At 47.8% G+C, this 24,275-nt stretch overlaps 10 protein-coding genes across 10 annotated transcripts; 7 read left to right on the top strand and 3 right to left on the bottom strand.

The window, feature by feature from the left end:
* Positions 1-47: 47 nt before the first annotated feature.
* On the top strand, positions 48-2,097 carry APUU_80619A (cleavage polyadenylation factor subunit MPE1; the record flags this gene model as incomplete). The annotated part of the gene is made up of 4 exons (XM_041696920.1): positions 48-219; positions 286-586; positions 639-739; positions 794-2,097. The coding sequence occupies 4 exons, from the start codon at positions 48-50 to the stop codon at positions 2,095-2,097; spliced, it is 1,878 nt and encodes a 625-aa protein (XP_041562502.1).
* A 613-nt stretch (positions 2,098-2,710) lies between these two features.
* On the top strand, positions 2,711-3,524 carry APUU_80618A (ornithine decarboxylase antizyme; the record flags this gene model as incomplete). The annotated part of the gene is made up of 3 exons (XM_041696919.1): positions 2,711-2,743; positions 2,812-3,230; positions 3,308-3,524. The coding sequence occupies 3 exons, from the start codon at positions 2,711-2,713 to the stop codon at positions 3,522-3,524; spliced, it is 669 nt and encodes a 222-aa protein (XP_041562501.1).
* An 884-nt stretch (positions 3,525-4,408) lies between these two features.
* Positions 4,409-5,098, top strand: APUU_80617A (yippee/mis18 family protein; the record flags this gene model as incomplete). Its single annotated transcript, XM_041696918.1, has 1 exon — positions 4,409-5,098. The coding sequence occupies one exon, from the start codon at positions 4,409-4,411 to the stop codon at positions 5,096-5,098; it is 690 nt and encodes a 229-aa protein (XP_041562500.1).
* A 186-nt stretch (positions 5,099-5,284) lies between these two features.
* On the bottom strand, positions 5,285-6,731 carry APUU_80616S (SHNi-TPR domain-containing protein; the record flags this gene model as incomplete). The annotated part of the gene is made up of 2 exons (XM_041696917.1): positions 5,285-5,584; positions 5,652-6,731. The coding sequence occupies 2 exons, from the start codon at positions 6,729-6,731 to the stop codon at positions 5,285-5,287; spliced, it is 1,380 nt and encodes a 459-aa protein (XP_041562499.1).
* A 439-nt stretch (positions 6,732-7,170) lies between these two features.
* DPB2 (DNA polymerase epsilon noncatalytic subunit) lies at positions 7,171-9,402 on the top strand (the record flags this gene model as incomplete). The annotated part of the gene is made up of 1 exon (XM_041696916.1): positions 7,171-9,402. One exon carries the CDS (start codon positions 7,171-7,173, stop codon positions 9,400-9,402), a length of 2,232 nt encoding a protein of 743 aa, XP_041562498.1.
* Positions 9,403-9,767: 365 nt separating this feature from the next.
* Positions 9,768-13,124, bottom strand: RGR1 (mediator of RNA polymerase II transcription subunit 14; the record flags this gene model as incomplete). The annotated part of the gene is made up of 2 exons (XM_041696915.1): positions 9,768-12,380; positions 12,432-13,124. The coding sequence occupies 2 exons, from the start codon at positions 13,122-13,124 to the stop codon at positions 9,768-9,770; spliced, it is 3,306 nt and encodes a 1,101-aa protein (XP_041562497.1).
* Positions 13,125-14,399: 1,275 nt separating this feature from the next.
* Positions 14,400-16,251, top strand: ATG22_2 (MFS transporter; the record flags this gene model as incomplete). The annotated part of the gene is made up of 2 exons (XM_041696914.1): positions 14,400-14,541; positions 14,594-16,251. The coding sequence occupies 2 exons, from the start codon at positions 14,400-14,402 to the stop codon at positions 16,249-16,251; spliced, it is 1,800 nt and encodes a 599-aa protein (XP_041562496.1).
* A 919-nt stretch (positions 16,252-17,170) lies between these two features.
* Positions 17,171-18,906, top strand: pdiA (protein disulfide isomerase PDI1; the record flags this gene model as incomplete). The annotated part of the gene is made up of 4 exons (XM_041696912.1): positions 17,171-17,544; positions 17,640-18,018; positions 18,082-18,521; positions 18,576-18,906. The coding sequence occupies 4 exons, from the start codon at positions 17,171-17,173 to the stop codon at positions 18,904-18,906; spliced, it is 1,524 nt and encodes a 507-aa protein (XP_041562495.1).
* Positions 18,907-19,476: 570 nt separating this feature from the next.
* On the bottom strand, positions 19,477-20,720 carry UNG1 (uracil-DNA glycosylase; the record flags this gene model as incomplete). Its single annotated transcript, XM_041696911.1, has 3 exons — positions 19,477-19,776; positions 19,829-20,288; positions 20,344-20,720. The coding sequence occupies 3 exons, from the start codon at positions 20,718-20,720 to the stop codon at positions 19,477-19,479; spliced, it is 1,137 nt and encodes a 378-aa protein (XP_041562494.1).
* A 416-nt stretch (positions 20,721-21,136) lies between these two features.
* APUU_80610A (transcription factor domain-containing protein) lies at positions 21,137-23,198 on the top strand (the record flags this gene model as incomplete). Its single annotated transcript, XM_041696910.1, has 3 exons — positions 21,137-21,235; positions 21,285-22,425; positions 22,483-23,198. The coding sequence occupies 3 exons, from the start codon at positions 21,137-21,139 to the stop codon at positions 23,196-23,198; spliced, it is 1,956 nt and encodes a 651-aa protein (XP_041562493.1).
* Between the last annotated feature and the right edge of the window lie 1,077 nt (positions 23,199-24,275).

The raw sequence follows: 24,275 nt of genomic DNA, 5'->3' as shown, positions 1-24,275 counted from the left end.
ATTTAATTACATCCACAAACACATCATTGGACGTCCAATTCAATACAATGTCATCCTCTGTTCACTTCAAGTTCAAGTCTCAAAGAGAACCTTCAAGGGTCACTTTTGATGGCACCGGTATCTCTGTCTTCGAGTTGAAGCGAGAAATCATCAATCAAAGTAGACTGGGTGACGGGTCTGATTTTGAGCTATCCATTTATAACGAAGGTACTGGTGAAGGTAAGCTCCTAGGTGCTCTTTACATCCAGTAACGTTGAATAAGGAAGCTAACAATGTCTCGCTTAGAATATGATGATGACACCAGTGTTATACCGCGCTCTACCTCTGTTATTGCTCGAAGGCTCCCGGCCACACGACCGGGGAAAGGAGGTGCAGCCCGATATGTATCTGGGAAGATGCCAATGAATGCTCGCAATGTTCCCCGTAACGACCAGTCCACGGCGAGCAGATCAGTTCCAAGTTCTAACCAACCAGTCAGCAATGGTGTCCAAGAACTGAATAATGCTCAAACAGAGGAGGAAAAGATTAACGCACTTTTTAATTTACAAGCGAACCAATGGCGAGAGCAGCAGCAAGAGATGGCGAAGTAAGTTTTACTGACTGGTGATGAGGGTTTAAATACTGATGCATTGTAATAGTGCTACCCCTATTCCGTTTGGTCGCGGTAGAGGCAAGCCTGTAAACATTCCAGACCACCCTCCACCACCTGGCTACCTGTGTTACCGTTGTCGTGAAAAAGGCAAGTTCTGCTTTGGCCCCAAAATTGACAGGATGCTAATGGACTGTAATATAGGACATTGGATTCAAGCATGTCCCACGAATAATGACCCAAAGTTTGACGGCAAATACAGAGTGAAGCGATCAACAGGAATACCTAGATCTTTACAGACCAAGATTGAGAAGCCGGAGTCTCTCATCCTTGATGGTTCCACTGAAGAATTGCGAAACACAGGCGTTATGGTTAACGCTGATGGCGACTTTATCGTTACTAAACCAGACCAAGCGTCGTGGGAATTATATCAAGAGAAGGTTAAAGCGACCGCAGCGGCTGCAGCTGAAGCGGCGGCCGTCGAACATAGCAAGGAGCTACAGGCCCGTGGGTTAGAATGCCCAATTGACAAGCGGATGTTCCTAGATCCCACACAAACACCCTGCTGTCAAAAGACTTACTGCAATGATTGTATTACAAATGCATTGATTGAGAGTGATTTTGTATGTCCTGGCTGTGCTACAGAGGGTGTTTTGCTCGATAATCTTTCTGCGAATGATGAAGTTCTTTCGAAGATAAAAGCCTACGAGGCTGAGAAAGCAGATTCTAAGAAAGAAAAGGAGAAGCAGCCAGCACTGCCGGAGGATCGCCTCGATAACAACATGCCCGATTCCAATAGCGCCTCTACTGAGAACAGAGACGGAGTGCACTCGGTCCCTGCCAACCCTAAAAAAAGGCCCGCTGAGAATATCACTGTCAAAGAAGGAGTCGAGGACCCAAATTTAGTTTCTTCGTTAAAGAAACAAAAATCCGATGATGATACATCCTCCACCGAAACAGCCCAGTTGAAAGATACGCCCGCAGGGTTACAACCACTGCCCTTCAACCAGATTCCTTTTGGAATGCCTGGATTCATGACGGCCCCAGGATCATCAGGAATCTCTTTCCCCGAAGCTGGTTTTGTTGGTGATGGAATGGGGTTCACAAATCCTATGGGGCTGCCTGGAAATGGCTTTGCGCCCAGTATGGATCCTACCTGGAATCAGATGAATATGATGAATTTTAATCCGCTCTCAAACGGAATGTATAATGATCGTGCCGATGGGACGGTTTCTAATGGCTATGGGGCTTCCGGTGGTTACAGCAGCGCAGGCGAGCCGCCGTCTCTAAATATGTTTGCGATGCCTCAGATGCCTGTGTCGATGACACAAAATACTGGATTTGGGCAAGGGCTGGGTCCAAGTAATTTTTCGAACCAGCAGCGGACGGCGTTCAGCACGCCATTCGGCAGGGAGGAAGATTCCCCCTATTTTCGCCAACCCGTGAATCCCCAACGGCATCAATCTAGAAACCGGAGGGTAAGACCAAGCGATTACCGTGAGCTTTGAAAGGAATATAGTACTTTTGCGATGTGTGTTTCGGGGATTGTGCAAACCGAAGCCATGACCTTTCCTATTTCATATTACTAGCCTTTGTATATGGCAAATGTACTTTTACAAATGTAAATACCATCGCTCCTAGTATCGTTTTGAATCTTCAAGCCAAGGCATTCCATACTTATATATTAGTTAACTTAGCTTCCATAGCTTTGTTGCCTAAGGCAATTTTTCCTGGTCAGATGACCTTCATGTTCCAACGCCCGACCATCGTCATTACCAAGTAGCCCTACGACTGTTTTCGTTGAGAAACATTAGAAGTTTCAAGATCTGTCATTGCTTCGCTCTGCACTCAAAACGCCTCCCGTTCCCAACATATACTTTGCCATCCGCCTCCATCCACCATCCGGTCTTTGTCCTCGCAGCAACCTCGTCACTTACTCGTTGATATTATATTAACCACCGTCTCTTGCAGTCATACCCCTGAAGGCGACACCCATTATGGCTAGGCCCATGAATAATAACAGTAGTACTTCAAATCTTTTGCAACGGTTTCTGGACAAAAATCCCCAAACTACCGTTTTCGCCAGCTGCTACAGTGTGGACAGTTCCACCTCAACCATCAATGGCTTCCACTACTGCACTACGAACGGGGCCGGTGAGTGGTTTCAGATACCTCATCGCTCATTTGTTATAGTCCACTAACGTGCGAGTCCCGCTTTTCAGGAGTGCAGTGGTATCCCTGAGGTCCCCTCAGGGTTGAAAACCGATCCTATAAGTCCTCCCCTCGATACCTCGCTCGCTTCCACGGCAGGAAACAATTATATGGTGAATTATTCACTAGAGCAGAAAGGGGAGGCAACGCATACCATCCCGGGAGAGTGTGAGAGGCTCTTCTGTGACAAACTGTCTGGGATTTTCCTTGGTGAGAGGAGGGTGCCCAGGCAGGAATCACTTGGGATAGATGCGTCCCGAATTCAGCTGCATAATGACGGATATATGAATTGGCGAATTGGAAGATGGGTCGAAGTATTGGATTATACCAGCGACCTTATATACCGAGGATTCGTAACCAACACAAACGATGAGCGAGCACTATTTGTATTTCTCCCAGAAACGTCGCTCCAACATGGCTTGAAATCCGGGTATGCAAATAAAATTATGCCCTCACACCTCAATCCAGGATAATTGCCGCCTAGTCATACTAACATTAACCATTTAGGTTGATTGCCTTGTTTGAATTAGCCAGCGTGCAGGCGTTTGGATGTTCACGAATAGTCGCATGTGTGCCTCGTTCGCAAGATGGCGCCGAACTGGAACTTACAAGAAACCTCGGATGGTGTGGGTTTGGCTTAACAACTCTGCAACCATGGGATAATGAGAATCGTCTCAGTACGCCAGTCAGCACAAGATGGATTTTCTTAGGTGCCGAGGTTTAAACTCAGCTTATTCAATATCAACTAGCTGTCTTTTCCCGATTTAGTCGACCTGCTTTTTGAAGTCTGATATGTATTGTCCTTTGCCGCTAAGTTACTCCAGTTAATCTACAGATTCATAGTTATTTTCCATGCTCTTGATCCTCGTGTAGTCTAGAGTATGGGAGGCTGACTGGCATGCTGTTTCGGCAATTTGCAATATTGCGTTTGGTTCCAGTCCAGTCGTTTTCTTATCTCTCTTATCTCTCTCTTACGCGTGTGACGTCAGCACTGGCATCGTTTCCATCGCTCCTTGTAGTTGAGGAAGATGCTTGCCAAACGCTGTTTTGGGAGTAGGTGGTGTCATTTGAGAATACTACTACACCTATTTATTAGGCGTGAAAGCTATAATTCCCCATCAAGTGAGTTGAGACTCCGTTGGTATTGAAGATCTACTTCCAGAGGAACGACTCCGGTAGTGGTTGAACTTCAATATCGGTAGATGAGAGTTCTAATAGATTTATGGAGAAAGACACCATAGAAACTTGGTCAAATTCATAATGCTAGAAGTGTGTAATATCCCTAAGCCCACCTTGCCAGAACCATCAAAACTAGCAACACCACCGCGGCGGTAACCTCGGAAAACCTCTTTTCCGACGCCGACGAAGCAACAGTATCTACAAACCGTGTTGGGATGTACCTAAAGTCATGCGATAAAATAGGTGAGGGGTCGGTCCACTTCGAATCATCAACCTCATGTGGAACACTCTAAAAACAACCAACACAACTTAGTTATATCCCTCCGATTCTCGGCTTCCAAAAGAGAGAAAGAGAGAAAGAGAGAGAGAAAGCTTAGGATACAGCAGCATACTCTATAGTTTTAGAGTTCTCCACATTAGCAATCTTCTATGTTTCCGAAGTTTTTATTTCCACCATTGGTTTTCCAGACCAAGAAGCGGAATGCAGAAGCTTCGCCTTCCAACCTACAATCTATACTACCGATCGATGAACCCTCCAAGAATAAATACGTCCAAGGCCATATATCTTGTATCCGATGCTCAACTTGTGCCTCTCATCTTTGTTTGACCACCCAGATTATCAGCAAAGGGTTCACTGGCCGCCACGGCCGGGCTTATTTGGTCTCCGCGGAACCTACTGTCAATGCACCATCTTATCCCGGAGAGTCGCTTCCAAATACGTTACTTCAGAATCCCGTATCCCGGCATCTAGTCACAGGTGCCCATACGGTAAGCGACATTGATTGTGCTTTTTGCGGGAATTTGCTTGGGTGGAAATATGTTAGTGCGGAGGAGGAGTCCCAGCGGTACAAAGTTGGGAAGTTTATATTGGAGACCAAAAAGATTATGACGACCCCCGAATGGGATCCAGCATTCGGTGCCGGCTTGGTGGAATCTACCGACTCCGTCAAACCCACAGTGTCGCGTTCGACATCGATTTATGATGGCGTCGAATTTGATAGCCAGGATGAAGACGAGTGCGAGGATCTATTTAGTGGATTATGGAGTCCTGGACTAGCGGTACGCCGGAAAAATCGCAGGATCGCTCGACATTCTTCTACACTAGGAACCGTGGCTTGATAACAGTCACTTCCGGCCCCAAGCTGTGTCTTGCTGGCGCCTGTCCGCACACTACATGGAGTCTATACTTATAATTGAGTGATACTAATGTCTGTAATAAGTTTCCGGACTAGGAGTCATGCCAATGGAAGCTGTAGTTCAACTAGTTATATTCGGGTATAATAAACAGAATCGTAGTGTGATCAATTATGTAGGATTTTCATCAACATCACCCATCCGAGCCTTCTTTGGATTACCACCATCTATCTCCTTTTCAACCGAACGCTTCGGAGTAATGTTGGCCTGCTGGGATGTCTTGCTGTCAGTTGGCTTTCGTTTTACAAAAGCAGAAAGATCCGTGGCGTTTCTTGTAGCGGCATCGAGCAGGGTCAGCTTGTCGGCGTTGGACTCCCCCATGATTTGCCCCAGTATTCCCTTGATCATATTTTGGTTCTGATCGTCAAACCCTTTCTCAACTGATACCGGTGGACGTCGTAGATCGAGCAACTAAAAAGGAAATTGGTGGATAAATAAGAGACTGAGTCGCAAATATAAAGTTTGGGTAGGAACTCACTCTCTGCTCCATATCTGATATGATCTCCTTCACATTGGCCATTCTCCGTTTCGAGGCTGTCCGCCTGTCTTCATCTAGAGAATCATAGTTTACCAATTTCTTCTGTTCTTGAGATATTCTGACTCGGCAACTCTCAATTGCCTTTTCCATTTGGACTACTGCCTCCTTCCTCATTTCCTCGTCTACCTTAGTGGAGTTGGCTTCGCCTTCTAAGTCATCATGCTTGACAGCCCCAAACTCCATAGCCAGAGAGAGTTTGTAGTGACATTCTGCAATTGACGGGTCTTCCATTGGGAAAAGAGATTGTCTGAGTTCGAGTGCCTTCCTTAGATCTGTCACTGCATCGGTAAATCGTTCGCCTTCTAGTGAGATTTCGGCTTGGAGATCGTATGTATCGGCTAGGTGCTCCTTGATTTTCTTGAGCTCAGGTACGGCTTCCGTGGATTTGCCCTTTTCAGATTCTTGCTCAAAGGCGCCCAATTTCTTATGGTAGAGAATTCGGGCTAAATCGAGAACTTCAAAAGCGTTGGCAAAGTCGTCATCATCATGGTCGTCGGGGTCGTCATCATCTCTTCCAATCGCGCCTTCTTCATCATCGGCATCTGAATCGGTATCGAAATTCTCGTCACCAGTGAACTGGAAATACGGCTTATTCTGGGAGTCTTTGAGTTCCGTTTCCTGCGCAATGGCCTCTGTTTGTGCAGTACCTGAAGAAACGGCATCTTGTATGAGATTGCTAGCAACTGAAACAGAATTGGCAGAAGCAGTTTGGTCGTTCGCTGCGGTCTGGCTCTGCGCCTTTCCTGCAACCTTTGAACCAAGAACATCGCTCTTGCTTATAGCGACATTGTATAAAGCCTTCCCGTAGGTGAACAATAGATCAGCGTTTTCAAGCGATAGTTCTCCGTTCAGCTTCGCTTGGATCTCGGTAGCTTCCGAGTAGAGCTCCGCAGCTGCGTTGTAGTCCTTGATTGCATCCTTTGCCGCAGCACGCTTTGTCAGGGCTTCTAGTTTGTTTCGCGCGTCTCCAACTGCAAAGTCCGGGGCTGCGCTCGCTTCATTTAAACCCTGCGCATCCATAGTTTTCACTGTTGCCCTCGGGTATCGTGGATATGAGAAAAGGAACGATATATTGTGAGGAAAGATAGCACTTACGAAGGATTAAGGTTAGACTAAGTGAAAACACAAAGAAATCAAAGATGTGGGCGAGGCTGACAAGAGATGACACAAAATGGCCTAGCCTAAACTTAAATTGCAATCCACCCTTTCCGGTATCCGACGCGTGTGACGCGGCCACCACCGCGTCCTCGGCGTCGCCGAGACTCAAAGAGCCCTGCAAGGCCATGTTATGGGAAGAACATTGTGAATCAATTATTTTTTTCAAAAAAGGAAAATTGCCGTGATCCAAAAGCCAGCGTGACTCTTCATTTACGCAAAAGTCTCCTAACAACATCTGACAAGGTTTCTCTAGGCTATAAAAAAAATATTACCTAGCTCTTCGAGCGTCATTGTTCATGCAATGATGAACTTGGATCCTGTGCCTTCGTCATCACCGGGATTTAGTACACCTATTCATCACATACGGCCAAACAAAGTTAATCCCATCCCAGCGAGAACATCTATACTTCCCATATTACTTCCCGCCGGCACACTTCGACCTGTCGCATTCCGAACTTTCACCAGGAAGCACAACTTAACGCTGTCATCGTCTGCTCTTCAATCCCTAGCTGCTTTTGTGGGCAAGAGCTGTGGATCAGGATGGCGCGAAGAAGGTCTTGCAGAGCGTGTACTCGACGAGGTAGCAAAGAGTTGGAGAAAAGCCGGTGGGGGTGTCATCGTCGAGGAGGGTAAGGGAGCGTCTTTGAAAGCCATACTACAGACATTAGAAGGGAACATGAGCGGCGGCAGGATAATCGATTCGAAGCTTGTGTCAAAGGAAGGATCCATACGAACCCCACGCACTGGTGGAATTCCTAGCTTGCAACCCTCCACTTCGACGACCACGGACGACCAAGAACAAGACAATTCAGATGATACGGTGACCCATCCAAGGCACTGGCTCAAGGTGATTGATGCCTTTGATACTCCAAGATTGACCTACAATTCTGGAAAAAAACATTTTGAGGTCACAAAATCAAAGTCCTCCTTATTTCCCCAGCCTTCACATAAAACCGTCCTATTTAGAGATCGATATAATATTGTCCACCAGCGCCTGCTACGAAACGAATCATTCCAGGTTTCGCTAGCTTCTGCCTCGGTACCTACGTTACAGCGGTCCTCGTCCTCATTTGCCAAAACTCAGTGCTACAAACTTACCCCTGTTGCGAATCTACTTGGAAGAAGCGGAACATCTCATCTGTTAATTGGCCTACTTTCTATATCACCCACGGGCGAATTATCTCTCACCGACTTGACGGGCAGTATTGTCTTGGATCTTAGCCATGCCCGCCTAATTCCTGTGGATGGTGCCTGGCTCACACCAGGTATGTTTGTGCTCGTCGACGGGATTTATGAAGAGGAAGAGAATGTCAAGGGTTCTACGTTGGGCGGCAACAACGGGATTGGAGGTGCGATAGGGGGTAAATTCGTCGGAGTTACCATTTGTGGTCCCCCTTGTGAGCGGCGAGGTACATCCCTCGGGGTTAATATCCATGAAGGGGGTCAGGACATAAACTCGAGCGGCGAGTTTGGCTGGGTTGATTTCCTAGGAGTCGGGAGTGAGCGTGCTCAAGGTTCCCGTATGAGGCAAATTCAGACGAGATGTCTACAAGAGGCTCACGACGGAATCCAGTTGAATCGTCGGTTCAAGATTGTCATCATGGGAGAAGTTAATCTTGACAACATGAAGACCATGGATGCCTTGAGGAAAGTCCTTGGTCTGTACAATGACTCGGCCCTGCAGGATCGCCCTATGGCATTTGTTCTGATTGGGAACTTTGTTCAGAAAGCAATAATAAATGGCGGGGGCCAGGGTGGAAGCATCGAATACAAGGAATATTTTGACATGCTGGCGTCGGTGTTGTCCGATTTTCCCTCATTGCTGCAGCGGTCAACGTTCATATTCGTCCCTGGTGACAATGATCCTTGGTCTTCGGCATTTTCAGCAGGTGCTACTTCGGCAATGCCGCGCCATGCGGTTCCCGATTTATTTACATCCAGAGTAAAACGTGCCTTTGCAAATGCGAACTCTCAGTTGGATCGAAACCAAATATCGGAGCCACCTGGGGAGGCTATATGGACTACCAACCCGTCACGTATCTCTCTATTTGGCCCAGTTCATGACATTGCTATTCTTCGCGACAACATCTCTAGCCGCCTGAGGCGAAATGCGCTGACTTTTGGGCTCAAACCCACCGATATGGACGGCCCAAATAGTAATTTTGATCCAGAAGATCAAATCCGTGTTGTTCAAGACCAACAAGACTCTGTTAATCCTAACCAAGCTTCTACTGCTATGCACTCGGCCCGGAAACTTGTGAAAACAGTACTGGATCAAGGTACCATGTCCCCTTTCCCTCAATCTCTGCGCCCTGTTTTGTGGGACTACGCGTCCTCTTTGCAGTTGTACCCTTTGCCCACCACATTTATCCTAGCGGATTCTGAAAGTGCCCCATTCGGCGTGACATACGAAGGTTGCCATGTGATGAATCCAGGACGGTTCCTTCCGGAAGGCGATTTGTCGTCTATGACATGGATCGAGTATGATATCCTGAAAAATCGAGGCCGAGTGAAGGTGGATCGTTTTAGGTAACTAGAGCAATCGAGTTTACCACATCATGTTTGGAATGACCAGTGACGGGGTTTACACACTAAGAGCCTCTGAAAGATATCCCCTGTGTAACACCATAAGGGCTACATATAATTTTGTATCGCAAGGTGAAATGAATACATAAACCTCTACCCATCAACCTAGTTTTGCGAGAGAACAAATAACCTGCTGTCAAGCAGACGTCCAAAACACACGCATTATAAAGTACAAAAAGGCGATTTCTAGAGGTCACCTGCAATTAACACAAGGGTCGCTGGGAAGAAAAAAAAAATAGAGCCGCTAATTGCAAAGCCAGTTGCCCATACCGAACCTAAACAAAACGAGGGAGGACGCGCGAGAAAAGGCCGTTAATCGATCATGATGATATCTGCCTTTTGCCCAGCACCTATTTTTTGCTGTTTATTTCTGTTACCTGATCCTTCACAAGGATCGATAGACGCTTCTGCCGGCTTGGTAAGCACAGTATTTTGAAGCTCGTTGTTGATCATATTGTTAGGGTTAGGCTTGCTATCCAGGGGCTTCGAAGTTAATTCGGCTCTAATTGCGGCAAGGCATTTGTCGAGCTCATCCAATAGATTTCCGACGGCATCAGGTTTCGCGACTGCCCCGTTGCCCAGTCCTCTCCAACCAAGGCCTTTACTGTTATACAAGCTTTCTTGCAGCTTGTATTTGAACGGATTTTCGCCAGATCCGTTTTGAGTATTGGACAAATCCTTGAGCACCCAGACGGGTTGATTCTGATGCTGGTGGGCTGTTATTTTAAATTGGCATCGCTCAAGAGGATAATTAATTTGAAAAGCCTTTGTGCTGCGTACCGTGACGTGCACTTTCAATGGCTCGTTGTGGGTCACATTCGCCAGGAGCCTGTTTAGGGCTCGCATCAAAGGAAGGGTGAAAGACAGTAATTCGGCGAAAGTGTCTAGGCCAGCATCGGTAGTAGGACGGTTTAGGTTAGAGGCCAGAGCTCCTTGTATCCTGCGATGAGGATTCGAGTAATCAAATTTGATGCCCAGGCGAAGATAGAACAAAGGATCCGTTCTAGACGCGAGCTTGGCAGGGTCTGTTTCCGTAGAAAGTTGAGGTTTGGACTCCCCGATATCAAGTTGTGCAAAAAGGTCTCTGTCAGGGCCATAAGCAAAACCAATGCACGACAATGACAAAGAACGCGTGTCCATCTTCTTCAATCGAAGGAGGTCATAAATTGATAATACACATTCAAGTTTCTGCAAACTTTCAAGGAGGGTGAGAATGACAGGGTAGCCAGGTGAGGCAATTAGACGAAGTGCAAATCCTGATCCTGCTTTCTGGAAGACCAACGAGTGGTCATCTTTCGGGATTAAATCACTGAGGTTTTGGAATGAAGTTGACAATTTGCCATAAGCCACCATTACAGCGACGTTTCTGTGCCGATCGACTCCATGGAATGTCAAACGAAGCGTGTTTTTGACGAATGCTTTCTTCTTAAAACCAGGAGGCAGAGCTATCTGAAGTGCCTGGGGCAATTTTGTAGCTTCGTACTCAATGCTGAGATCTGGGACTTGAAGAGCATATCCAATCTTGAGCCGCTTCAGAGGTGGTAAGATTTTTGCAAACTGCAACTCTTCCAAAAAGCGCCCATTGGCATATATAGCCAGGAACCCTGACAGGCAATGCCCCAGGTCGGCGAGTGGGGAATGGCCTGTTTGTTGTGCCGGAAATAATGTATTGCAAATAACCTGCGCTGAGCAAATAATAGAGTTGGCATGCACTGTTGTATCAAATCTGCGATTGACTGTTGTAGGATCCGCGAACCGAGTTTGAACAACCCACCAATTGTCACCATCCATACCACTCGTTGCCGCTAGTATACAGGTATGATCCCAGAGGCGATGCCAAAAAAATGAAAATCGTAGAACGTTTGCTGGGAACACCTTTCGCGCATCAATTTTTACATTCCTGGGGCTAACGGATTCGAACCCAAACATCTTGACTTGGGACTCTATCTCCTCTATTGCTGCAGCGCAGCGAAGTTGGGTAACACGAGACACTATATCGTCAATGATCGGTCGCTCCGTGTTGCGATCGGTGTCAACCCGTTCTAAAGTGTTTGGCGTAGCCGCTAGAATAGTCACCCCCGACATGGGATCGATTCCAACTCGAAGTTGACGAGATGCTGTCAATTGAACATCAAGCTGACAGTGCCCAGGCTCAGTTTTGGTGAGGCGGCCTTGCAAAGACAATGAGCCATTCGAGTATAAGAGCTTCTGGCCGATTATTCTGAAGGCCGAAGACAGTATATGTGATATATGTAAAGCAGTAACACTTCGAAGAAGATACTCTACCGAAAGATTCTCTGTATCGAAATCGATACTTTCTGAGTTCACTTCTTGCCCGTCCCTTATCCAGCGTAAACCTAAAGCCGGCGAGTGCTGCCCATCAGCATTATTCGGCGGAAGCCCATGTCGAATACCGATCTCAAGCCAGCTCTTTGCGCCGGGTTTTGATGACCAGTACTGTAAAACCAGCGTCCGGTGTAACAATTCGATGCGCAGGACGTTGGCCCAAAGGTTCCTAGTCAAGTTTAAGGCTTGTTTGGCGAGAATGTTGATTTTATTAGTCAGTACAAGACTGTGCAGCCAGTCGTAGCATCCGGGTAATCCACTATTCTGGAGAATATCATTGACTTTGAGATCAAGTTCGCTAAACAATCGACCCGCGGGAACCGAAGGTGAAGGTTTGAATGTAAAGCGAATGTCGACGAAGAAAAGTTGGGAGGTCGCATCCTCTTCTCCAATGGATAAATCAAGTTCGAACTCTCCGGGAACAAGGAACGTGACTCGCCCGTTATGAATCCGGTAGGTCTGGAAGGAAAGAGGAACATTTTCATGCAACGCTAATCTCGCACTGATAACTCTGTTGATTTTTCGTAGTTTCCTCAGAGTTGATTTTGGTGTTAAAGTCTTTGGAGGTTTGTAGCCGAGCTGGTAAAAGGTTAGAACGTCGCCATGGATTATTTCAAGGTCAAAGCTTACATCAGGCATGGAGACAACCTCGCCTTTTGATAACACCTCTAATGCCGTCCTTAAATCCGGATTTGCGACCTGTGCTCGTACCAAACCCCTCTTCATATCTCCTACCCATTGTAAAGCTGCCGCGTACGCTTGGTGTTGTGTGCGAATGTAGTTTTGGATGTCAATCAGTGTGCTCACGTCGGAAGCCTGACGACTCCATTGCGAGAGTACTAGGAGTTTAATAAATTCCTCGCGCCTGGCCTGAGTAAATTCTAAAGCGCGAAGCTTTTTTCGCACAATTTCCGGGGACTGATTTCCGGGCACCTTTCCATTGACGACCATCGACGAGGTATTGGAGGCTTGAGAAGGTATTTCAATCCCCGCGAGCTCAGCCACTAAGTCCGCTAGATCGTTCCAGCATTGCTGTACGGACCTGTTGACCAACTTCGATAATGGGAAAAAACCTTCGGTAATATGCTGCAATTCTGGCGGGGTTTTTGCCGTAGGTGACGCCGTTGTTGTCTCAGCAGTCTCAGTGTCAGAATACTGCTCAACATTCCGAAATCCGTTTGTGTGCAGCAGCCCATTCTTTAACTCAACAGCATTTCCTGAGTGACTGGAATTCATCTGGGTGAATTGATTGCTATTCACATTATCACGCAAGCCTGGGCCCTGTCCGCAAGCAGTATTTTGGTCCATGATGACGCCTGGCATATTATTATCCTGATGTAGATGCCTGAGAGATTCAAGCCCTCCCCTCCTTCACCCACTGCACGGCACGAGATGAGCAACCTAACGTGGGTGCTGTCTTGGGGCTGCGGCCGCGCCAGGGTAGGAAGGGAAGCTGTCAAAACCTTGTTTTTTCAAAAAACTCGGTTGGGGCCATCTAATCCGTATAATCGTTTGACGGTGCCGCCTCCAATATCGCGTAATGAGATGAGTTTGGGGGTTATTTGCGGTCGGAGCCCAATTGATTGTTGTGGGCTACGACATCCAGAAGAAAAGGTATGGGTGTGGTTGACCAGTTCAAGTAGAGCGCTTTCGATACCAATTAATGTGCTTCCGTTGCAGGATAGGGAAATATGAGGTCACCCGTAGGTAGAGAAAGGCTTGACGATAGGTCAGGCTTGGGCAGCTGGGTTCACCTAAAGATTTGACCAAGAGTACAGTGGTAGCGTGGTTCAGAGTATCTAAGAGTATTGAAATAAGGCTAGTAGGTGTGAGACTGGCAGGTAACTTTATTGTTTGAAGGAGTGGAAGTGGAAGACTAAAGATAGTGTGCAGTTTCAAAGAGTTGCGAAGCAAATGCAGAGAACACAGCCCTTTGTGTGGCTGGGGAGGTGTAGTGAGGCACCAAATGTTGATGCCTTGCTACTCCGTACTTAGCATTTGTGGCGTGCTGGGTTTGGTCCGAGTTTGGGGGACCCAGCTGACTAGCTGACGGCACGCTCGCCCCGGACCTAGCTCTCCAATTGCTTTCCCCGAATTCCAACTACACCGTACTCCGTACTCTATCTCACGTCCATCTTACCTCCGTCCCACTTCCACCTCAACTATGTTCCTTATTATGTACCGTGTATTTCCCACTATTACTGACAGCTCCATGACCGTCTAACATAACTTAGATCCTAAAATTACGTTGCTATGCTCTTTTACAGCAGCTAACGATCACAACCCACCACACATACATCTGCATCACCAGGGTCTGTCTAACTAGTCACTCACCTTGAGTTCCATCTTTCGTTTATATATCTTTGTATTGAATATCCACCCCTGTACAACCCTGTGCATGCTGAGACTTAGTATGATCATTTGACTCGTACACATCCATTCCGCTGTCTGTCAAGTGTTGCATTACTGATAATGTGCTTCGTTGTAGTGACTATGTATCAAGGATAAACCGCCATAAGAAGAGCGAGTTTGCCAAGCTACACTTCAACTTTATAAGTAGTCATTATTTCACACTCAATACCTCCAATCAACTACAACATGCGGGAAGATGAAGTTGTCGAGCGCAGGCTTCTTCGCCCACAGTATCCAGGCGATGACATTCGACCGACAAGTGAAAAAGAGCTTCTCGGGTGGTATAGTTATGGCTGGGCTGCAGAAGTGTTCACAGTATGTGCCATGGGTAAGGACTATGCATCTGCTTGTGAATTCTTTTTAGGTCTAACAACTGCTAGGATCATTCCTACCCATCACATTAGAGCAAATGGCCCGAGAACGCGGTGTCCTGTTCTTGGACAAGACGACCCCATGCAATGCAACCTGGAAAGCCCCCGGTGCTTCATTAGCAAGCTGGGCCCAGAGCTCAAGCGCTGCCAGCTCAGGCCAGTGCGTTGTTTACATCTTTGGTGCTGAGATCAACACGGCGAGCTTCGCAATGTACACTTTCTCGGTGAGTGTTCTCGTACAGGCCATTCTGATCATTTCCATGTCGGGTGCTGCAGATCACGGAAGCTATCGAAAGACACTTCTGGTAGCGTTTGCCGCCATCGGTTCTGCTTCCACGATGCTGTTCCTTTCTATTACTTCAAAGGTGTATTTACTTGGTGGATTATTTGCTATAGTGGCCAACACTTGTCTCGGCGCCTCGTTTGTGCTATTAAATTCTTTTCTTCCCCTATTAGTCCGGTATCATCCTGAACTGCTCCAAGGAGACAACGAAAGCATACCGCATACATCAACAGGAAGCAATGGCTGTTCGATCGCCACAGACGATCCGGTTAATAACGATGGCACGAGGACGCCACTACTGTGGCCACGTCAAGTCGATGGTGCATGTCCGGAGGAGACCACGGCATTCGTGTCTCCGATGAACACATCGAATGAACTGATATTATCCACAAGAATATCATCAAATGGAATCGGCATCGGTTATATCAGTGCTGTCTTGCTACAAGGGATATGTATCCTTGTCGTTGTCCAAACCCACCAAACTACCTTTTCCTTACGCCTTGTTCTCTTCTTAATAGGCTTATGGTGGTTTGTTTTCACGATACCTGCGGCCTTTTGGTTAAGACCACGTCCCGGTCCTCCGTTGCTGCATGCTGTGGACGGCAAGGCTCATCGCTCATGGTTTGGTTACATAGTGTATGCGTGGAAGTCTCTTGGACGAACAGCAATGCAGACTCGGCATTTGAAGGACATCCTATTGTTTCTGGCATCCTGGTTTCTGCTGAGTGATGGGATCGCCACCGTTAGTGGTACCGCTGTTCTTTTTGCTAAAACCCAGTTGAACATGGAACCTGCAGCGCTGGGTATGATCAACGTGATTACAATGGCTTCTGGGGTTTTCGGGGCATTCTCCTGGAGTTACATATCACGACTGCTAAATCTTCGCGCGTCGCAGACTATTATTGCTTGTATCATGTTATTCGAACTTGTGCCGCTCTATGGTCTGCTAGGGTTCATCCCGGCCGTCAAAGAACTCGGTTATCTCGGGCTTCAACAGCCGTGGGAAATGTTCCCATTAGGAGTCATATATGGACTCGTCATGGGAGGGCTTTCATCGTATTGTCGAAGCTTCTTCGGACAGTTGATTCCTCCTGGATATGAAGCATCTTTTTATTCTCTCTATGCGATCACTGACAAGGGCTCGAGTATATTTGGGCCAGTGATCGTTGGGTTCATAACAGACCGCTACGGAGAAATTCGACCCGCTTTCTTTTTTCTTGCAATACTCATCCTTCTTCCTCTGCCGCTAATGCTCCTCGTGGACGTGGATCGAGGAAAGCGCGATGCACTTGCATTGTCGGATGCCTTGGACGAGCGCCCCTACCAACAGGGCCATAACTATTCGGCATTTTCGCAGCAGCAGACACAATCACAAGGCCCTTGAGGAGGTATCTATCTCAATGTCCGGTGGCCGATTTAGGACTAGCTCGCATGAACGGCGCAGTACTTAAGCTAATGGAGCTTTTCTTAAGCAGTGGTGGGTGTTGGGAACAGACGAAGCCAACGAAGGAACTATAATAAATCTTTACATCTGTCTTCGCATGAATTAATTGTCATCATTACACTAGGGGGCTGCTTTCCGAACACACTTGTGTTGAGATAATATAAAAAGTCCATTTTACACTTGCAGGTAGATTACTAAGTAGTATACCGTATGATAGTTACTAACAATAGTGTTTTCACTCAGGTGGTTGGAAACTCCAGTTCGATGGGGCTGGAGGGCCGTAGACTGGGTCTGTGACTAGTCAGCTGTGTTGTGGTGAAGCGACTCCACCAAATGGTGTAAACTCTGGCCTGAACAGTTGGTAGTGAAGGCACGGAGAGACATGTAGGTCTCGGCGTTAGTCTGCATACCATGAGAGCAGGAAAGTCAACAGGAAGTGAGGGAAGGACAGGAGAGCAGGCATGAATTAGGAATCAAGGATATGCAGAGGCGCGTTTGGCTCCCCCAATGGTTCCAATAGAGTGGCCCCTTGTAAGGTGAGCAGCCAGTAAGAAGCTGGACTGCCGAAAGAACACACTGGCCTCAACTCCACCCCATACATTCATCCATTCATTCACTGGCCCCTACCGGAGTCATCTTATATAACAGGCCACCTAAGCTTGACTGCTCTTCCTGTTTATTCCTTTTTTCGTCGCTCTCCTCGTACTCTTCCCCCATTCTTACTATTCTGCGCTCATAACTCGCCATCCTCTTTCCACAGACGCAAGATCTGCCGGCCGTTTACAACCATCTTAACCGCGCAGCCGGCTGCATTTTCGGACTCCGTCCAGTTTAATCTTTCTAGCTCTATTTCGACGGTATGCGTTCCTTCGCACCCTGGGCGCTGAGCCTCTTAGGAGCTACTACCGCGGTTTCTGCTGCGGATACCCAGTCCGAAACACCGTCCGATGTCGTCTCTCTGACCAAGGACACTTTCAATGACTTCCTGGCGGAGCATGAGCTGGTCCTTGCAGAGTTCTTCGCCCCCTGGTGTGGCCACTGCAAAGCCCTTGCCCCCAAATACGAAGAAGCTGCCACTGAACTGAAAGCCAAAAACATACCCTTGGTCAAAGTTGACTGCACTACTGAGGAGGATGTTTGTAGTGAGCAAGAAGTGACGGGCTACCCAACACTTAAGGTCTTCCGCGGACCCAACGACGCGAAACCCTATCAGGGAGCCAGACAGGCAGATACGTAAGCTTCTTTTGCCTACTTCCTGGATTCATTAGCACTGTTTATTTTATGTTTATTCGCAATGCAGAACGCTAATGGGCTGTCCTTATCTGCAGTATCGTCTCTTACATGGTAAAGCAATCTCTTCCTGCCGTCTCCGCCGTTTCTCAGGAGACCCTTGAAGATTTCAAAACCATGGACAAGATTGTCGTCGTTGGATACTTTTCCGAAGATGATAAAGCTTCGACCGAAGCCTATACAACTTTCGCCGAGAGTCAAAGAGATAACTACCTATTCGGCTCTGCCAACGACGCGGCAATCGCCAGCGCAGAAGGTGTCAAGCAACCGTCAATTGTGCTCTACAAGGACTTCGATGAGAAAAAAGCTACCTATAATGGAGCACTTGAACCCGAAGCCCTTCTCAGCTGGGTGAAGACTGCGAGCACCCCGCTCGTGGGTGAAGTCGGCCCCGAGACCTACTCTGGCTACATCACCGTACGTGGCTTCACACAATTTACAATATAAACCCATAATTTGTTAACTTAATGTTTTGTATAGGCTGGTATTCCTTTGGCTTACATCTTCGCTGAATCCGAGGAAGAGCGCATTGAATTTGCGGAGAAGTTCAAGCCTGTCGCAGAGAAGCACAAGGGCACCATTAACATTGCGACAATTGACGCTAAGGCTTTTGGTGCCCACGCTGGAAACCTCAACCTCGACCCCAAGAAGTTCCCTGCCTTTGCCATTCAGGACCCCACGAGGAACGCTAAGTATCCCTATGATCAATCCAAGGAAATCTCGGCCAAGGAGGTTGGCAAATTCATCCAGGATGTTCTTGATGGCAACGTTGAGCCTAGCATCAAATCAGAACCCATCCCCGAAACCCAAGACGGGTCTGTTACAGTTGTTGTGGCCCACTCATACAAGGACCTTGTGATTGACAACGACAAGGATGTCCTCCTTGAGTTTTACGCCCCTTGGTGTGGTCATTGCAAGGCGTAAGTATCACTCCACCCCGTATAAGGGCTGGTAGCTAACAAGATTCTTGATAGTCTTGCCCCCAAATACGATGAATTGGCAGAGTTTTATGCTAAGAACAAAGAAACCTCATCCAAGGTAACTATTGCCAAGATTGATGCCACAGCCAACGACGTCCCCGATTCTATAACTGGCTTCCCGACTATAAAGCTGTTCCCTGCTGGGTCTAAGGATACCCCTGTTGAATACTCCGGTTCTCGTACCGTGGAGGATCTTGCCAACTTCGTGAAGGAGAACGGCAAGCATGGGGTTGATGCAATGGCCGCTCAGGCGGAGGCAGAAAACGACCAGGGCACCGATGGCGAGGCTGAACCCTCTGAAAAATCCGAGCATGATGAGCTTTGAATTCGACCCTTTGGTTAGCACAATTAGCCCTCAAGTACCATGAGTTGTATCCTACTGTCTAACGAATGAATATTTTGTCTGCAATACTTTCAGCCGATTAAGAACAGCCGCTTCCATTATTTGTGGATACGTCTTTAGGATCCCCTAACTCCCCGGCCAATAATTTCAAGTATAGTTTTATTTCCAGCTATATGCGCCGTAAGTTTAATATAAGATCTGCTTATCCGTAGTTGCCTATCGGCCATCGACTGTAGCCGAAACCCACCAGAGGATGCCAACTCAAAAAGCCTAGTTAACTAGCCATATCTTTCTTTTGACTAATCGGTAGCGGAATAGGATAACTAAACACGATCCACGTACAGGACCCATTATCATAACACCACTGCAAAACAAAACCCGAAAAAAAAAGAGAAAAAGGACAGGCCCTGAGATCATAAATTACTTCCCAGGCAAAACTCGCTGATACGCAGTAACCGGAACTTGCGCAAGAGGGGAAAGACCAAATGAAGTCGATTAGCAGTTAGGGTGCCCAGGCCTCGCGTTAATGTTTCAAAATTAGGAATCTAGTCCTCAGAACTTAGATGACTCTTCAGCGGCTGCTAGCGCCTCAAGAGCGTCAAGATCTTCTCCAAACTCATTGTCTTCAAGGGCGGACTTGCTCAATCTCTCGGTATCAGTCGTCGCCGCTGTCGGCTTTGTCACTTTTTCAACCTGGTCTAAGCGATTGACTACAGCAGAGGAATTTTGAACGACTGCAAGAGGAGCCGTGGAAGTCTCATTATTTGGGACCAAGCTCCAGTCGATGATTTCATCGGGACCGTATCGCTCAGAGAGCCATTCGTTGCATTTTTTGAAATGTTGGTTTTTTAACTGCGTGAGAATTAATGACCACTAGCTTCTCAAATGGAATATAGGAACTTACAAAACCTCTATGAGCACTTAGAGGGCTCGGATGGACGGACTGCAAGATGCAATGTCTATCGCGGTTGATGCTAGTAATACGCTTTCCTGCGGGAGTACCCCATGCAAGAAATACTACCCCGCGGGTCCGAGCACGGGCAACAACGTCAATAGCCTTCTGTGTCAATCGCTCCCAACCCTTGTTTGAATGACTCGCAGCCTGGTGTGCTCGAACAGTTAGACAGGTGTTAAGAAGCAACACTCCACGCTCTGCCCATGGTGTAAGAAGTCCGCCTTTGTTCGGGGGCACTTGGAATGATGGATAATCGTTTTTAATTCCAAGATAAATGTTGGCCAGAGACGGGGGTGCCGGTGTTGGGGGACGAGTTGAAAAAGCGAGACCGTGTGCTTGGTTGTGGTTATGATATGGGTCTTGGCCGATGATGACTACCTTGACTTTGTGTAAAGGCGTATAGCGGGACCTGTGAATTCTAGGTTAGCCTATATAACTAAAGACTGCCCATCGTGTTTCCGTACCAGGAGTAAATATCGTCTTCAGGTGGAAAGATCTTCGTTCCTGACTGCTTCTCCTTCTGCAGGAAGCGTTTCAGCGCCAGGAACTCAGGCTTAACTATCTCGTCTTTGAGGTGCGCCAGCCAACTCTCATGCATGGTGTTGATCTCCAAATCCAGAAGCTCTTTTTGCTCGGCGCTTAACGTAGCCACCCATTTCTGCTTATTGAAAACGGGCGAGGCCGCGGCACCCGCTGGTGACTTCACTGGCCCCGGCCCCGGTGCCTTTGACTTGGGGGCACCAAAGAAAGAAGTGATGCTGCCGTTGCCCTTTGGTTTCTTCGAGTCAACTGCTGGGCCTGCCAGGTGATCGGCACCTCGCTTGAGATTGGGGCTCGACATCTTATACGGAACGTATAGGCGGATGGAGGTAAGTGCTGTTTTGTAGTAATGGTCTGAAACTATGAACCGGTTTGATCTGCGCGAGTATTTTGAGTGGTTGATCGGGTGGGTGTGAGGAAGAGCATGACGAAAGAGTAAAGCACCGGTTGGTTTGGGAAATACGATGGAGAACCTCACACTCGGAGGATCGACTGCGCAGAACCTGACGCGTGTTGACGCGACTCCGCGCTCCAAATCCTGGTACCGGTACCTAAGGAAGCTTGGCGCAAGATCCAGGTTCGAGGTTCCGCCGCCCAGCGCACCGAAAGACACGACACAGCTAATATAAGCTTAGCGTTCGAGTTTGTACACGTTCACATGCTTTGTCCCTTTCGTCATTGAATCTCCGCAGCAGTCATGGAATATCCAATCGATTCATGACACACTCCATGGAGCTTACTTGGCTGGCCGACACCCCGCAATCGCGCCGTCGGACAAGGGCGCTACGGGCATGCCCCAATTGCCGGAGGAAAAAAGTATGCAAATCTTCCTTTGCAATCTCGGTATGAAGCTAAGCTATGACAGAAACGCTGCCGTCATATCGGCCCCGATGCTTCAAGGGCGAGTCAACCCTTGACAACAAGCACAAGCATTATCGATGTCTCGAGAAATATGGAGGACCACCACTCACGAAACCCTGCAGCGCTTGCTAGGCACGCCGATATGAGAGAATCTCGCGTTAATTCTCCCGGTAGCCCACGGATAGAACGTTTTGTGGGAGATCTCAATCCTGAAGCTGCCATTCGAGAAAAAGTGGACGCGCCTGACGGAGCTCATCTTCGGGATCGAGTTGGGCTGTGGATCAACACCCCTGTCCCGGGGAGCTACGAAGAAAACAGTGGGGGGGGTTCCAATTCAGCCGATATCCAAGCCGAACATTCTCAGGTGGCGTCCATTTTACAACGGCGGTATTTGTCTGCTTTAGCAGCCTGTGATCGCCTCCCACTGTCAACCCTTGACCATCTGGTTGCAATATATTTCTCCAGAGTGAATCACATCCTGCCTCTTGTTGACCATGAATCGTTCATCACCAACTCCACGAAGGGAGTAGCATCCGTATTTCTTGAGAGAGCAATAAGTCTTGTAGCAGCGAAGGATAAAGCTGCTGGTCCGCATCTACGTTTGATCCCCGGTGGCCCACTTATGGCTGTACGCAAATTCTGCTCCGAATTATACGGTGGGCTTGTTTGTGCTATGGAAGCTGGTCTTGAACAAGACAGGGTTACTAGCATCCGTATCCTAGCCCTAATGTCGCTGCATTTTGAAGGACACGAAGGTGCTGAAGCAGCTTCAATGCATCTTTGTCAAGCCATCCACCAAGCCCAGACTGCAGGACTGCATCTCGAAAGGCCCAACCGGTTATCGGCGGATTCTTTGACAACCCTTTTCTGGTGTTTGTGGACATTGGACAAGATGCATGCATCCATAGGAGGGCGGCCTGTCTTCCTGGGTGATGGGGATATTGGAATAAAAAAACATGATGCGGCCGCGCGCCATCCAAAATCCGCTTTCGATGTATGGCTTGCGCTTTCTGAACTATTATCCAAGGTAATATCGTTTTATAGGCCAACCGCCGATGACACGACTGGGTGGGAAACGGACTATCCAAGTTTCGAAGATATCATGGGCGATCACATTCGAGAGGATGTGGATTTCGCTACACTCGGTATGCTCCCCATGCTCTGTGTCATAATCTGTATCACAATTAACCTACTTCAATTAGGTGTATTGGAACTCTATTATCACGCAATCAGTATTTTATCATGCAGATACAGGCCATTCAATCGCTCTGGCAGTTCAAGGCCATCATACACTCGCCAGGGTCTAGGTGCTGTGCGGATAAATTCTCTTGTAGCCTCTGAGTGTGTTCAAGACTTACCCCCTCTCCCAATCGTGCCCTACGCAGTATCTTTATCTATGGGCGTCTCATACCAGCAATTCCGCTCTAGCAAACTTATCACCCACTTCGACCGTGCCAAGAGTAGCCTTGAGACTTGTTGTGCTCTGCTTGAAGAACTAGGTGTTTACTGGTATTCAGCTGAAGCAATGGCGCGGCTGGGAAGGACGGCATTACATCAAATCGACGGAACAAACTTTGGACATAATCAACCTATTCGGGATTCTCTACTACCAGGCATAGCGAACAGCGGCGGCGAAAGTTTCAAGAAAAACGCTACCAACATAACAAACCTTGGGCTATCTGGGCCCAGTATGGCGTTCTCGATACGCCCTCACGAGTCCCTTCGGCCCTCGCAGAATATTTCGCTGATCCCTGCGCAACCTGCGGCACCGCTAATCGAGGAACAATATCATGGCACAGACAAACAGAGTGGTTTTGCTGATATCGATATGTTGTTTGACGATTTTCTAGATCTGTCTCTACCGACAAACTTCTGGGATCCCGTTTTCTTTCCTTCAGAGCACAGTAATGACGTTTAACTACGTATGTGTTCTCACCAGGCGGAGAACGTTCTCGAGGGGAGTTGCATATGAATGATCGTCAGTATCGGCTCACGCGCTCGTGGGAGATAGTATATGAATAATTGTATGCATCCTTTCGGCTTCCCGACACTGGGCACTCCGTTGTCCAGGCTCAGGAGTCAGGACCCCGTTCCAATCTACACTGGTCCATAAGGGCGAAATAGGGTCGAGACTCGAGACTCAAGGGCCCAAGGCTCAAGAGTCGAGACTTCCTCTTTTACATTTCTCTCATTTGCGGGTAGAATCCGCCGGGCCGAGCATGCGCTGCCGATCGTTATCTTGCGTCTTTCATCGATCAGTCCAAGTTCCAACCCCTCCCTAAAGCCGGAGTCTCGTTCATTTCCGCCTTCACGCTCAATGGGGGAGGTGGTTGAGTTTGGAGGATGCTGGTATGGGAACCGGCCGGGCAGCCTAGATTGAGTTCTTTGACTGTCAGTCACCAGGGCCTTGGTAATAGTTGAGGGAGTCCAGTGGGTGGAAAATTCAAAGACGTATTCAACGTATCTCTGTGTGCTTGGCGAGAGGCCATTGAAGAGCATAGGAACCCAAGCAGTAGTTGTTGGAACAATCATCAGTTCTTTCAAAAGCCTTCATTTCGAAAACGATTTCTGAACAGGCACTGTAGATATGGGAATACGGGCCACCCATTATGCCCGTCCAGCACTGGTAGACCCGGGGTCGTGAGTAGACTACTTCCTCTGTCCTAAATGCCTCGTACTGTGTCGTACGGTGGGTAAAGTCCAGTCCCGACACGAGGTAGTTTTGGAGGATAGGCAAAGACCTTTGAATACTTCTTCATGAATATTAATAAAATAAGCTCTGGTAATGATGCTTGGTTGGTAATAGATGGTTGTTTTTGACGAAGAGTTCTAGTAAGCAGGTAAGTATCATGATTTCCCCCCCTCGCCTTCCACAGGAGGTAATTACCCATTTGGGCCATTTGACAGCTTGAGCCAACGGCCCAACAGCCATGCAAGCCTTCAATTATCAACGCTGATTGGTCTCGGAAGATTCTTTTATTTGACTTGCACAACA

This window comes from Aspergillus puulaauensis, chromosome 8 (assembly GCF_016861865.1).
Source record: "Aspergillus puulaauensis MK2 DNA, chromosome 8, nearly complete sequence".
Classification (NCBI taxonomy): Eukaryota; Fungi; Ascomycota; class Eurotiomycetes; order Eurotiales; family Aspergillaceae; genus Aspergillus; species Aspergillus puulaauensis.
The sequence above is the reverse complement of the archived record's forward strand: the minus strand, read 5'-3'. Positions and strand labels throughout refer to the sequence as shown.